Source organism: Eschrichtius robustus, chromosome 6 (genome assembly GCF_028021215.1).
Source record: "Eschrichtius robustus isolate mEscRob2 chromosome 6, mEscRob2.pri, whole genome shotgun sequence".
Taxonomy (NCBI): domain Eukaryota; kingdom Metazoa; phylum Chordata; class Mammalia; order Artiodactyla; family Eschrichtiidae; genus Eschrichtius; species Eschrichtius robustus.
The window spans coordinates 91,077,897-91,091,897 of record NC_090829.1 but is presented as its reverse complement, the minus strand read 5'-3'; the positions used below and the strand labels follow the sequence as shown (position 1 = coordinate 91,091,897).

The 14,001-nt window shown below is 36.0% G+C and overlaps 1 protein-coding gene across 5 annotated transcripts in view; it reads left to right on the top strand.

The window, feature by feature from the left end:
- Window positions 1-14,001, top strand: part of DZIP3 (DAZ interacting zinc finger protein 3) — a 120,892-nt gene that overhangs the window by 43,436 nt on the left and 63,455 nt on the right. For 4 of the 5 annotated variants that reach the window (XR_011074333.1, XM_068546782.1, XM_068546781.1 and 1 more), the window contains 5 exons: window positions 264-316; window positions 8,191-8,267; window positions 9,939-10,556; window positions 12,416-12,448; window positions 13,527-13,696. Coding sequence is in view for 4 of the 5 variants with exons in the window: in XM_068546782.1 (XP_068402883.1) it covers window positions 264-316; window positions 8,191-8,267; window positions 9,939-10,556; window positions 12,416-12,448; window positions 13,527-13,696 (951 nt within the window). In the remaining variant the exon portion in view is untranslated. The remainder of the gene's footprint in view (window positions 1-263; window positions 317-8,190; window positions 8,268-9,938; window positions 10,557-12,415; window positions 12,449-13,526; window positions 13,697-14,001) is intronic. The other variant, XM_068546783.1, reaches the window with a different exon arrangement.

The window sequence follows — 14,001 nt, the reverse complement described above, 5'->3', positions numbered from 1 at the left end:
TAATGTTTAGTATGGTCTTCTTGTATTTTAGATTTGACATTTAAATCCTATAGTGATATAAAGTAGAACTAGTTTTTAAGACCAACTTTAGTCTGTTATTTGATTAAGATTGTTTATAGCTTGTTTCTTCTGTTTTATTTGTTTTATATGCACTATAGCTTCGTTCTCATTGTTTTCTTTCAAATATTAAGTCTAAGAAGTAACATTAAAGAATCTTGAAAATTGAACTACTTTAGGGCTATTTTTTTTTTCATTACTTGCAGTTTGAAGTTGTGAGAAAGGATGAATATATAACCATTGAAAATTTAGGAGCAAGGTAAGCTTGAAATTAAATATTCTACTTTTTTTTGAGCATGTATGTATTTTTCAGTTGCTTCTTTCTTCTGTGTTTTCTGTTACTTTCTGGAGCTCCATTAAACTTAAAGACAGTATCAGTTGTGTGAAAAAATTGTATTTAATTGACATTTGTCTACCCCTTTGCCCCCCACTTTGTAGACTTTTAAATTCTAAAGCAGGAAAGTAAAATTGTGAATACTTTTCCCTTAAGTATGAAAATAATCCTTTCCTGAAAACCAAACGTATTTTTCTTAAAGTTATTTAAATCAGATTGTTATGATATAAAAACTTGCTCCTAGCTTTCAAAACTCATTCAAGCCTCCAGGCTTGTCTGACAATTAGAATCATCCTGTTTCTTAGATGAGAAAGCTGTATTGCAGAGGAATATATAAGCTGGGAATTCATAGAGGTGTAGACTGTTGCTATTGAAATGAGAAATTTCAATATAAAACTTATCCTAATCCATTGATTCTCTTTTCTTCTGTTTAAAATGTCTACCATTTTTTAATCTACCAGGGTTATTACATTGATATCTAAGTTTTCCCTATGAGCTAATAAAACGCAAATCTTTACCTCTGCTTTAGATCTCACTCTTAAAAATCTAGGTCTGTCTACCTGCGTGCTAAAGATTTCCATTTTTATTTTTCAAAAAGATCTATAGTTCAGTATGCCCACAACTAGACTCACAATATTTCTTCCCAGTTACAGTTGCTCTGTAACTTTTTTTAGGTCCAATCAATTCAACTTCTTAAATATATTGTACATGCCTCCTTACTTCTGCCCCTGTGCTTCCACTAAGCTAAAGTTATTTTTTTTACTTTTTTTTAACATCTTTATCGGAGCATAATTGCTTTACAGTGTTGTTAGTTGCTGCTGTGTAACAAAGTGAATCAGCTATATGTATACATATATCCCCATATCTCCTCCCTCTTTTATTTGGAATTCTGAAAACAGCTTCTAAACCCGTCTTTTTTGTCTCCAGTCTTACCTTTCTTCAGTCTGACTGTTCAAGTCTATTGAACAGTCTGTTCAGCCATCAAAATCACTTTTCTAAAAAAAAAATGGAAATATTTCACTTCTCTGCTTGAAAATCTTTCAGAGGCTTCTCATTGCTCTCAATTAAGTTCAGGCTCGTTAGCTTGGCTCTTTAGTCACCTTGGTCCCTGCTGTACTCACTAGTGTCATCTCTTGTCATTTTGGTTTTTTTTACTATATATACACCAACTATACTGAGCTTCTTTTAGTTCTTAAGTGTGCCATCTGTTTTACCTCTAGGACTTGCCTAGAATACGCCATTCCTTTGACTTTGCCTGGTTAAAACTTCCAGAAAGTCGTTTTTACTTTGCATTAGGTGTTTCAATCACATATTCCCTTTACTTCTCCTATTAAAACATTTACTAAGTTCTGTTACACTTTCTAGGCTCTCTTCTCCATTTGACTATAGCCTCCATGAGGGCAAGAACTTTAACTTGCTTACTGCTATATTCCCAGTACATAACCTAATGCCTGGCATATAGCTGGTACCCAATAAATACATGACAGATGTAGAGATTCTAACTTCCATTATTCTACAATGAGTATGTTACTTTTGTTTGACAGGCAATTAACTTATTTGGAGATGAACTGCGAACCTGTTTTCCTTGGATGGTGGTTCCAGTCTCAATTCAGAACTTCAGCCTTTAGCTGAGCTGCTTTGAGTCTGTTCCACACATATGGTTCAGCAGTCAGTCAGAGATGTGGCCGGAAAAAATTGGGGGATCTCTTCTCTGACTTTCCTTTCTGGGATTCCCCCACACTCTTCAGCAGCCGTGGTTCCATGGCTTCAATTTTCTGGTTCCTTCAGCCAAGGAGACCTTTATTTTCTACCATGGTATACTTAGCCTCAGGCTCAAAGCTCTAAAATTGGTGAACTTAATTTCATACAGTCCTCTTCTCTTCTCCCCGAGCATATACCCCCTACAGCAGAGTTTGTTTGTTTCTCTACTCTCTGTGCCTTCAAGGAGTTGCTTTTTGTAATTTGCCTAAGTTTTATAGTTATTTTCTGTGGGAAAACCCTCTGATAATTGGACCATATTACCAAAAGTGGAAGAGCTACCTCATGAGGTTTCGTGAATGAATGACAAAAAAGTTTGGTTGTTTTTTAACATTAAAATGCTTTATTGTTATTAAAATATGCATAAATAAAAGCTCACAAAATATAAATGCAGAGTTTAAAAACGAATTATGAAGCAGACAGTCTTGTGGCTCCACCCATATAGAATTTTGTCAGCACCCCAGAAGCACTCACTGTTCCCCTCTCCCCCAGCTCATCCTCTTCCTAGGTAACTGTTATCCTGACCTTCACAGTAATCATCTCCTTGCTTTCTTGATAAATGTACTAATTATAAATGCATTTCTAAACACTGAATTTTTTTATAGGTCAGTTTTTCAGGCTATAGCTCATATACAGTAAAATTCACTTTTTAAAAATATACGTTTTAAATGATTTTATTTTTATACAGCCGAGTAACCACTACCATGATCAAGAGTATTTCCATCATCCCAAGTTTCTCTAAAATGTCTTACATAGTCATTCCCCCCTCCAGCTTCCAAACCCTGGTAACCACTGGTATGATTTCTGTTCTGATTAATATTGCTTTTTTCTGACTATCCTCTAGTAGGAAAGCCTTTTGCATCTGAATTTTTTTTAACTTAGCATAATGCTTTTGAGATTCATCCTTGTTATTGCATGTATCAGTAGTTCATTTTTGTTTGTTGTTGAGTAGTCTTCCTTTGTATAGAGTACCATAACTTATTTATTCATTTAACAGTTGATGACATTTGAGTTGTTTCTGGTTTTAGGCTGTTATAAATAAAGCTGCTATAAATATTCATGTGTTACTCTTTGTATAGATATATGCTTTCATTTCTCTTGGATAAATTCCTAGGATCAGGATTGCTGAGTCATATGGTATGTGTTTAATGTTATAAGAAACTGCCAAACTGTTTTCAAAGTAGCTGTACATTTTGTTATTCTCACCAGCATAATAAGAGAATTCTAGTTTCTCTGCATTCTCTCCAGCACTTGGTATTATCAATTTTAAACATTTCAGCCATGTTAAAAGATGTGTAATGGTATCTTACTGTGGTTTTAATTTGCATTCACTTAAATTTTCAAAACTATTTTTTTATTTTAGATCCTTTGCTATTACATGATAAATCTTAGAAACACCTTATAAATTTCTCCAAACTTCTTGCTGAGATTTCGATTGCATTGAATTTGTAGATCAATTTGGGGATGCTTTACATCTTAACAATATTGAGACTTCCCATCCGTGAAGACGGTGTATAATTAATTTCACTTAATTGGGTCTTCTTTGATGCCTCTCAGGAATGTTTTGTAGTCTTCTGTGTATATAGTCTTATTTGTACAATCTTATAAATATTTTGTTAGATTATCCATGTATATTTGACTTTTTATGTTATTGCAAATGATAATTTTAAAATTTCAATTTCTAGTTATTTGTGTTATACAGAATTGATTGGTGTCTATTGATCTTGTATCCTGTGACTTGATACTTAATAATTTTAATATCGTTTATAGATTCTTTGAGGTTTTCTACAAATGATCATGTCATCTATACATAAAGACAACTTTATTTCTTTTTTTGCAATCTGTATGCTTTTTGTTTATTTTCCCTTACTTATTGCATGGTCTAGGTCCTCTAGTACAATGTTGAATACACTTGTGAGAGCAGACATCTTTGCCTTTTCTAGATCTTAGGAAGAAGTCTTCAGTTTTTCACCATTTAGTATGCTGTTAGCTGTAGAATTTTTACAGATACCCTTTTTTAGGTTGAAGAGATTCTTTTTTCATCCTACTTCTCTGAAAATTTTTATCATGAATGGATAGTGAACTAATGCTTTTCTGCATGCATTGAGACGATCATATGGTTTTCTTCTTCTTCTTTAATCTGTTAATATGTTGAATTACATCAATTTATTTTCAAATGTTGAATCAACTTTGCTTTCCAAGAATAAATAGCAATTGGTCATGATCTATTTATTTTTTTCATATTGCTGCTGGTCTTTTAATTTCTAGCTTTATTGAGCTATAACTGGCATATAACATTGTGTAGGTTTAAGGTGTACAACATGATGATTTTATATATATGTATATATGAAACAATTACCACCATAAGTTTAGTTAACACATCCATCACCTCACATAGATTTTTTGTGTGATGGGAACTTTTAAGATCTACTTTCTTAACAACTTTCAAGTATTCAATATAGCATTGTTAACTATAGTCACATGCTGTACTTTGGACCCCTGGTTTGTACCTTTTGACCCCTTTACCCCTTTCCCACGCCCCACCCCCACCCCTGGCAACCACCAGTCTACTCTGTGTTTCTGAGTTCAGGGTTTTTTAGCTCTCACATATAAATGAGATCATATAGTATTTGTCTTTCTCTGTTTGGCTTATTTCACTTAGCATAATGCCTTCCAAGTTCATCCATGTTATCACATATGGCAGGATTTCCTTTTTATGGCTGAATAGTATTCCATGGTATATATATGCCACATTTTCTTTATCTATTCATACATTAACAGACACTTAAGTTGTTTTCCATGTTTTGGCTATTGTAAATAATGCTTCAATGAACATGGGGGTGTAGGTATCTCTTTGAGACAGAGATCGTATTTCCTTTGGACATATAATATATACCCAGAAGTGGGATTGCTGGATCAATTCTATTTTTAATTTTTTGAGGAACTTCTATACTGTTTCCCCTAGTGACTCTATCGACAGGTGTGAAGTAATATCTCATTGTAGTTTTGATTTGCATTTTTCTGATGATTGGTGATGTTGAGCATCTTTTCCTGTACCTGTTGGCCATTTTATATCTTCTTTGGAAAAATGTTTATTCAAGTTCTTTGCCTTTTTAAATTGGATTATTTATTTATTTGCTGTTGAATTATATGGCTTCCTTATATATTTTAGATATTAACCCATAATCAGATATATGATTTGCAGATATTTTCTCCTGTTATGTAGGGTGCCTTTTCATTTAGTTGACTGTTTCTTTCACTGTGCAGAAGCTTTTTAGTTTGATGTAGTCCCACTTATTTATTTTTGCATGTGCTTTTGATGTCAAATTAAAAAAATCATTGCCAAGACTGATTTCAAGGCAATGTTGCTTTTCTCTCTACTTTCAAAGGTCTCTCTTTGTCTTTTACTTTTGTCAGTTTAATTATAATGCATTTTGATGTAGTCGTTTTCAGGCTCAACCCATTTGTGGTCCTTTGAGCCTTGTGAATCTGGATGTCTATTTCTCACCTTAAGTTTGGGGAAGGGACATTATTTCTTTAAATACTCTTTCCATCCCTTTCTCTTTCTCTTCTCCTTCTGGGATTACCATACTAGTATATTGTTTCTCTTATTGTTGTCCCATACATCCCGTAATCTTTCTTTACTCGTTTCATTCTTTGTTCTTTTTCCACCTCTGATTGGGTAATTTCAAATGATCTGTCTTTGAGTTCACTGATTCTTTCTTTTGCTTGATCAAGTCTTGTTGAAGCTCTCTATTATATTTTTCAGTTCAGTCAGTGTATTCTTCAACTCTAGGACTTCTGGGTTTTTTCTTTTCTTTATGGTTTCTATTTCTTTGTTGACCTTTTAATTTTGTTCATGCATTGTTTTCCTAATTTCAGTTAGTTGTTTGTGTGTTCTTGTAGTTCACTGAACTTCTTTAATAGGATTATTCTGAATTCTTTGCACTGTCTATAGATCTCCATCTCTTTAGGGTCACTTATTGGAAGTTTATTAGTTTCTTGTGGTGGCATCATATTACCTGATTCTTCATGATCTTTGTATACTTGCATTGGTATCTGCACATTTGAGTACATGGTCTCCACTTGCAGACTTTACAGGTTTGTTTGGGCAGGGAAAGACCTTCACCAATCAGCTTGTAGCATCTACAGGTAAATAGAACTTCCCATAGGGTTTTCTAGTTCTGTGAAGCCACAGTCTGTGCTCTGAGGTTGGGAGTGGGGTGCTATTGGGTGGGGCTGATGGCTGGGTTCCATGTTCAAGTGGGGCTGCTGGGTGGGCTCCCAGGTCAAGTCAGGCTGATGGCTATGTTGTGGTCAGGTGGGGTTACTAGCTGTGCTCTGTAATCACCTCTGGTTGGGCACATTCAGAGGCTTTGTTCCTTGACTGGGTGTTGTCACCGGTTGGATTCTGTGATTGGGCAGGGTTGCAGGCCATGCTCTGCAATTGTTCCTGGTCAGGTGGGGCTTCAAGGTGTGCTTCCTGAGCAGATGGAAACAGTGGCTGGATTCTGCATTCAGGTGGGGCCACAGGCCAGGCTTCATGGTCAGATGAGATGTCAGGCTGTACTTTGCAATCAGGCAGGACCACAGGCTGTGCCCCAAAGTTGGGCAGGGCCACAGGATGGGCTTTGCAATCAGATAGGTTGTTCGTTGTGCTCTGCTTTTGGGTGAGGTGTGGCCTTCAGCTGTACCCCACATTTCGGTGGGGCAGAAAATGTCAGGGTTGCTGTCTGGATTCCTTGGTGTAATGGGACCAGAGGCTGTCCTCTGATGTTGGGCAGGTTACTGGCTGGACTCCCTGCTTGAGTGATTACATAGGTAGCATTCAGCAGGGCTGTATCTGGGCTCTGCTGCTGCATTAGGTGTTAGGCTGGGTTCTGCAACTGGAAAGTACCTTAGGTTGGGCTCTGAGGCTGCTCAGGGTCACTGTTCTGGCTTCCTGATTATCCAGGGCCAGGGGCTATGCTCAATAGTTAGGTATGGCAACTGGCTTGACTCCCTGCCCAGGCGGGCTGTAGGATATGCTTCGTGGTTGCTAGGTATATGTGGGCATGCTTCTCAGAGGGGTGAGAGCTCGAAGTTTCTCCCTTGTCTGAGTGGGCCATAGTATGTGCTCTGTACCGACTGGCCATCTATAGCCATATTTCCCAGAGAAGTGGGACTGGAGACTGTGCTTAAGAGTTAGGCGGAAGTGCGAAATTTGCTCCTTTGCCCATGCAAGCTGTAGGATGTGCTCCATAATTGGTATGGCTGAACTGTTTCCCGCAGTGCTTTTATCAATTTACACTCCCACTTTAAGTGTAGGAGAATTCCTTTTACTCAGTATCTTTGCCAGTACTTTATGTTGTTAGAGTTTAAAGTGTTTTCAATGTAGTAGCTGATTGGCAGTGTTATGCTGGTGCTGGAGGTAAAATCAGTTAACAACAACCACCACCAAACCAACATCTCTGTCCTTTTTTTTTTTTTTTTGTATTGTTTTCTGTGGGAGAGTTCATTTCAAAGCCAAGCCACAAGTTTTTTCATCTGTTTCATAGCAGCATTTACTTAGTGTTTAGTCTATTTAATAAATTTTGCTACTTTTTCCCTCAATTTTTTTCTAATTATTTGTATTGATGCTATGCCAGTATCTTTCTTTCTCTCTTTTTTAATCAGTAGTCATTAAATAAGTTGAGTTTTCTTGGAATAGTTATTGCTAAGAAGATGCTGTGGTGGAGGAGGGTCTGGGAGGAGTTCCAGATTTGCTGCCTTTTTACAGTGCAAAGATTTCTTTTTTCCTACTACCAAATAGTCTTCTTGCAAATAAGCTAGTCATGTGATTCTTTTTGTATGAAATCTAGCAATTCTACTTGCCTCTGAATTCTAATGAAAGTGTCAATGTTGGGTTGTTACTGTTGGTGTTTTTTATTTGTTCATTTATTTTTCTCCTTTGCTTTTAAATTATTTCCAGAAGGAGGAGAAGAAAATGCTCACTGACTTAGCCATGTTGATACCAGAAATCTCGACTGACTTTTTTAACCTAATTTTTTTTCCATTTGCAGTTACAAAAAGTTGATGTCTCTGAAAATAGATGATACCGATATAAGACCGAAGATCGGTTTAAAATTTGGTACAAAAGGTATATTTTACTTTCATATGTCTCCTGTTGAAAACTGTGTTAAAAATTTTGACTTGCTCTCTAAAGTATCATGCCATTAACAACCATGTGTTTATTTGAGTTTGTCATTCGCTGGGCTTGGGTTTACACTAACAAACATCACTTGGTGTAGGCTGGAATTCATGGACAGAAAGATCAGCAGGTGTATGGGTATCACATTACCTTGCATCTATAGAGAGGTTTGCTGAGTTTGGTGCATAGCTGTGACTACACAGATTGAGCTTCAGCTAATGTTCCCTACCAACTCCTCACTTGTTGCATTCTCTGTTAAAAGGGTGAAATGGAAAGAATGAACATTTGGGGCTCAAGGCCAGGTAGTCTAAACTTAGGTGCCAGCTCTTCAGGAGTGTGCTAGGAAGTGCCAGCTGCTCAGCACTTGGAGAGCTTAAGGGCTCCTGGACCCATGGAAGAGTAGTCTGGTGGCATTCCTTCTTGCTAGGGAGAATAGATGTCCCTGATCCTAGCCAGCTTCTTATTTGTCAGCCCAGAGAAAACTCCTTGAGTCATTTGCTTTGTAACCTTGCTTGCCTCCACAGTTTATGTCAAGTATATCAAACAACAATATTACTTTAAAAATCTTTTGAAACACAGAATCATGAAGGATAAAATAATAAAGTTGTACTTTATAATAAACACATATTTTATTAGTTTAAAAAATATACCATCATATACCAAATTCTTATTACTTTCTAATTCACCTCAGTCTACTTTCCTCTTTTGGAAGTGCTACTAAACCAGAAAAATATCAAATAGTTCAGTCTCATGCCTTATTCCATTTCATTGATGAAATACCTACTTAATCATTAATTTATTTTTTGAAAGGATAAGAACAAGAGGTTCATAAGATCAGTGTGTCTCAAACTTTCATATATATTTGAATCATCTGTGATTTTGTTGAAATGTCGGTGCCAATTCAGTATCTCTGGGGTGAGACCTGAGATTCTGTATTTCTAGCAGGCTCCCACGTGGCTGCTGCTGCTGCTGCTGCTGGTCGGTGGACTGTACTTTGAGAAGCAAGGCATTAAATCACTTTATGTTTCTTGCTATCGTTCTGCATTGTCTAATACAGTAGTCACTAGCCATATGTGGCTGTTTAAACTTAAACTCATTAAAATTAGATAAAGTTTCAAACTCAGTTCCTTTGTCAGACAAGCAGCATTTCCACTGTTCAGTGGCTAGTGGACAGTGAAAATCTAAAATATTTTCATCACAAAAAGTTTTACTGGACAATGCTGATTAAGATAAAATATAATTGCCTAAGTAAAATATAACTAAACACTGGCAGTTACCATTCTTGACAGTCTTCAGAATTTTCAAAGGCTTAATACTTTTATGCCATTTGGTGGCCAAAGCTCATTGACTTGAACAAAACCCTGGATGGTTGAAAGCCTTCTATAGTGATTAGTTTTTGTGATTACGTTTGCTTGGAACATACTGTTTTTGTTTTGATTTTTTGACAGCTAGACAGATAGCAGCATGCTTATTGAGCACTGGCTGTGACAAAGCACTGTACTGTACTTCATTCTTTTGGAATAGTGCCTGTCCTACAGGAGCTTAGGATGTAATGCAAGAAATCACATAGAAAAAGAGCATTAATGTGGAATCTTTTGACTTCTCAAAATTCATTTTCAGATGAAATGCCTATCTTCAAACTTGATTATAATTATTTCTATCATCTGCTTCATATAATTATTGTTTCTGGTACTGACATTGTTCGGCAAATATTTGATGAGGCTATGCCACCCCCTCTTTTGAAAAAAGAGCTTCTTATACACAAGAATGTACTGGAACCCTACTACAACCATCTTTGGACCAATCACCCTTTGGGTGGAGCATGGCATCTGCTTTATCCCCCAAACAAGGAGCTTCCACAGTCCAAACAGTTTGACTTATACCTCCTATTAGCTCTCATAAAACATTTGAATGTGTTCCCTGCACCCAAAAATGGCTGGAATATGGAACCACTATCTTCTGATCTCTCTAAGTCTGCAGACATCCTGAGGCTGTGCAAATACAGGGATATCCTCCTTAGTGAGATTTTGATGAATGGTCTCACTGAGTCACAATTCAATTCAATTTGGAAAAAAGTTTCAGATATTCTTCTGCGCCTTGGGATGAAGCAAGAAGATATTGACAAAGTGAAGGAGAATCCCATTGAGAATATCTCCCTTGATTACCATCAGCTGTCCATCTACCTAGGCATACCAGTACCAGAAATCATTCAGAGGATGTTATCCTGCTATCAACAAGGTACAAAATAATTATTTACTTAACCAAGTAAACCTTCACTGAGTGTCTGCTATGTGCCAGATACAGTGCTAAGGGTAGGAGATTCAGTGAGCTCACATTCTTGAGAGAATATCCTCATCAAGAAGCTAATAGAAATTACAGTGCTAGAGATGTTTCCAGAATACCATGGGAAATTCTAGCCTAAGAGAATCCAAAAAGGCTTTCTGGAGATATAATATCTAAGGAGTTCTTAAATGACATGTAAAAGTTAGCCAAGTAAAGAAGGTGGAGAAGGATGTTTCAGAAGGAAACAAGAGCAAAGGTACAGAAACATAAAAATATATTATAGTACAAGGAACTAAAAAGTTTGGCAATACTGAGATTAAAGTAGGGGAGAGTTCATAGAATACATTGAAGAGGATTTCTCTTGCCATGTTGAGGAATTTGTGTTTTCAAAAAGGAATTGTTGAATATTTTTAAGTAGAGGAGTTTTATCACTCCTACAAAATTAAGGATGCCTAAAACCGTGAAATACAGGTACTGAGTATTTCAAGAATGCCCTTTTAGACACCATGAGTGTATGTTTCTCGTTTCTATCAGAACCTTGACTTTTGTTTAAAAGTTTGGTCATAGGTAATTTTAAAAATCAGATAACATTTATGCAAGGTCTAAGGTTGTCTAAGGTTGGCGGTGGCCATTCCCAAATATTATTTGTTGTTATGGGGAAGACTTCAGACCTCCTCCCCACATTCCAGGACAGCTTCTCAGCTGTCATGGTGGAAAGTGGAGTTGAAGCCATGTCAGCATCACTGAAACCCTTGCTGTGTTATTCTAGGTGAATTTTCCTGGTCCCAAGTTATTAGTCATACTACCTGGTGAGCAACTGATGATCACACTGATGCTATTTAAACGTATAACTTTCCAAGTTTCTAGTAATTGTTGACCTGGTCCAGATTTTCTTCAGCAATAATTGCTAGGCCCCAATCCCACTCCTTTTGCTAAGGCTCTGGGATTCCATTGTGTTTTCCTACTTAACCTTTAAGAGCTTTCTTTGAAGATAAAAGAAGAGAATGCTGAGTTTGATGCTATAAGAAAGTCAGGCAAGCACCCTTGACTTGTAAATTGGCTTATAAATTAGAGGCTTTTCTTTTTTACATTTACTCTATTAAGATTTTGAATGACAAAAACTTATGAGAATAAAAATATTTGGGAAAGTGAGTTGAGCAATAAATTCAAGGTATTTCAAACAATTTTCACTCTGAAAGTCTGACGAGCTTATTGCTCAAGTCCCTTTAATAGAGGCTTTCCTAGTATCTTATATGTCTTCCCTAGTAGTTATAACAGTTTTGGTTTTCATTTGTATATCTGATTATTTGATTAATATCCATTGTCCCCACTAAATCTCTTTGACGGTTATTTTTTTTCTCACCATTCAAACTCTAGAGCCTAACACAGCCTGATATATCATAGGTGCTTAATAAATATTAATGGGCAAGGAGAGAGAATGCTCATCAGGATTTTACTAAAAAAAAAAGGCTCAAGCTTTCAATGGAGGTTTGCTTCATAATTGACTATTACTTCATGACCTTAGACTGTAAACTGTAAAAATTTGCTTCTTGGTTTAAAGTGCTTGTGTTCTAGGCATTATCTATGATGAACTATCTTTTTTTTAAACCTTTCTCTAAACATGGGTTTATAACCTTTATGTTATAATCTAATTATGCCTGTTTAAACTGGATTCGTGAGTGAAGCTGGTTATTTTTAGTTATAATATTTATTGGTGCAGTGTAAAAAATCTTCTGGTTTTTCTTAGTCTCAGTCTGATATTTGCTGGTTACATTTGCAATTATATATCTAAATTTTTTCTTTATGTATCATAGGAATTGCTCTACAGTCAATAACGGGCAGTCAACGTAAGTATGTTTAAAAACCAAATGCCTAAGTGACCTTTCAACCCAGGATAGCTAAGGGGCACCTATAGATTTTTACTCGGTCAGATAAACTGTATGATAAACTGTAATTGTTTGTTACAAGCTCGGAAAATTATATGGTCAGATTACTACTGGTCAGCTGAATCTAGTATGAGCCTTTATTCTGCCTTTGTCTTAGTGCACGTGCCCTAGGGTTTACCCTAACAGAGTATTTTAACTTTTGACACACAGGGCACTTCAACAGGCAAAAATGCCTACCTGCTTGCTCTACCTGCTCATATATGCTACTGCTTAGCTTATGTAACTTTTATCTGGTTAACTATCCATTGTTAAGCTATATACTTTTCTGCCAGGTGGTGAGTTGCCAATTTTTTAATTTCCATTTATGTACTGTTGGTTTTTTTAAAATGGAATTCAAATTCTGCAATTAAAATTATACTTAAGAAAATAACACCATGGGTTTTGTTTGGAGTAAAATTATACTTAAGAAAGTAACACAGTGGGTTTTGTTTGGACCATCTGTGACCAGTCAAATGAAGTCCACAAGTTTAGATATTAAATCTCTGGATCAGTATCAAGGATCATGGTATCAAATAAGTCACAAAATTGGGGGCTGATACCCTTTAACAACCTTTGATTATAAAAAAGAAGGAAAAAGGGAAAAAATACATCTAGCTTTTCCTTCTCTTCTTTATGTTTCAGACTTATGCCCTAAAATAATACTAGTTGCAATATTTAATAAGGTCAATATCAGGATACTCAAAAACGTAGTATTTAGAATTGACTTAAGTTCTACATTATCTATATCTATAGTCTGCTTAAGATAACAGTCAGGTATCTTAGCATTTGAGTTTATATTGATTGGTTTCAGGCTAGTATATGTACCTGTTATTTGGTCATTAATAAATGGGCATTTTTTTTTCATTTAGTATTTGAACAGAGTAAGATGTCTTCTATTTCTGGGGTGGTGTTATGGGGGGGAGTAAATATATTTAAAATAGTGATAAGAGGCTAAAATTATATGCATCCAGAATTTGAGTGTTTTGGTTTTAATATTTAGGTATTGAAATAGAAGAGTTACAAAATGAAGAAGAAGAACTAAGTCCACCTCTTATGGAGTACAATATAAATGTGAAATCAATCCCTGAAATACAGTTAGCAGAAATGAATAAAGATGGGGCATCGATACCCAGTGAATCTTCAACAGAATCTATTAAAGATCTCCAGGAAGTATAAGTGCTCATTAATATTTGAATTAGAAGAACTTAATCAAGGCTTTTAGTTTGTTGCATGTGCTATTCTTAAAGCCTCCCAGACAATCTTAGTTTATATTTATCATAGTGTTTACACAGAGCTTGAATTGGAATGGTTCTTTTCCCAATACTTTCTTCCATAATCTTTCCTGCCGTAACCATATATTTTGGCAGCATTTATTGAACACTTATTATGTGCCTAGCACATGTTTCTTCATCCTGAGTGGTGGAATAGATGTGGGAGGTTAACAGAAAGTAGAAGAAAGCATAGTGGGGAATAGA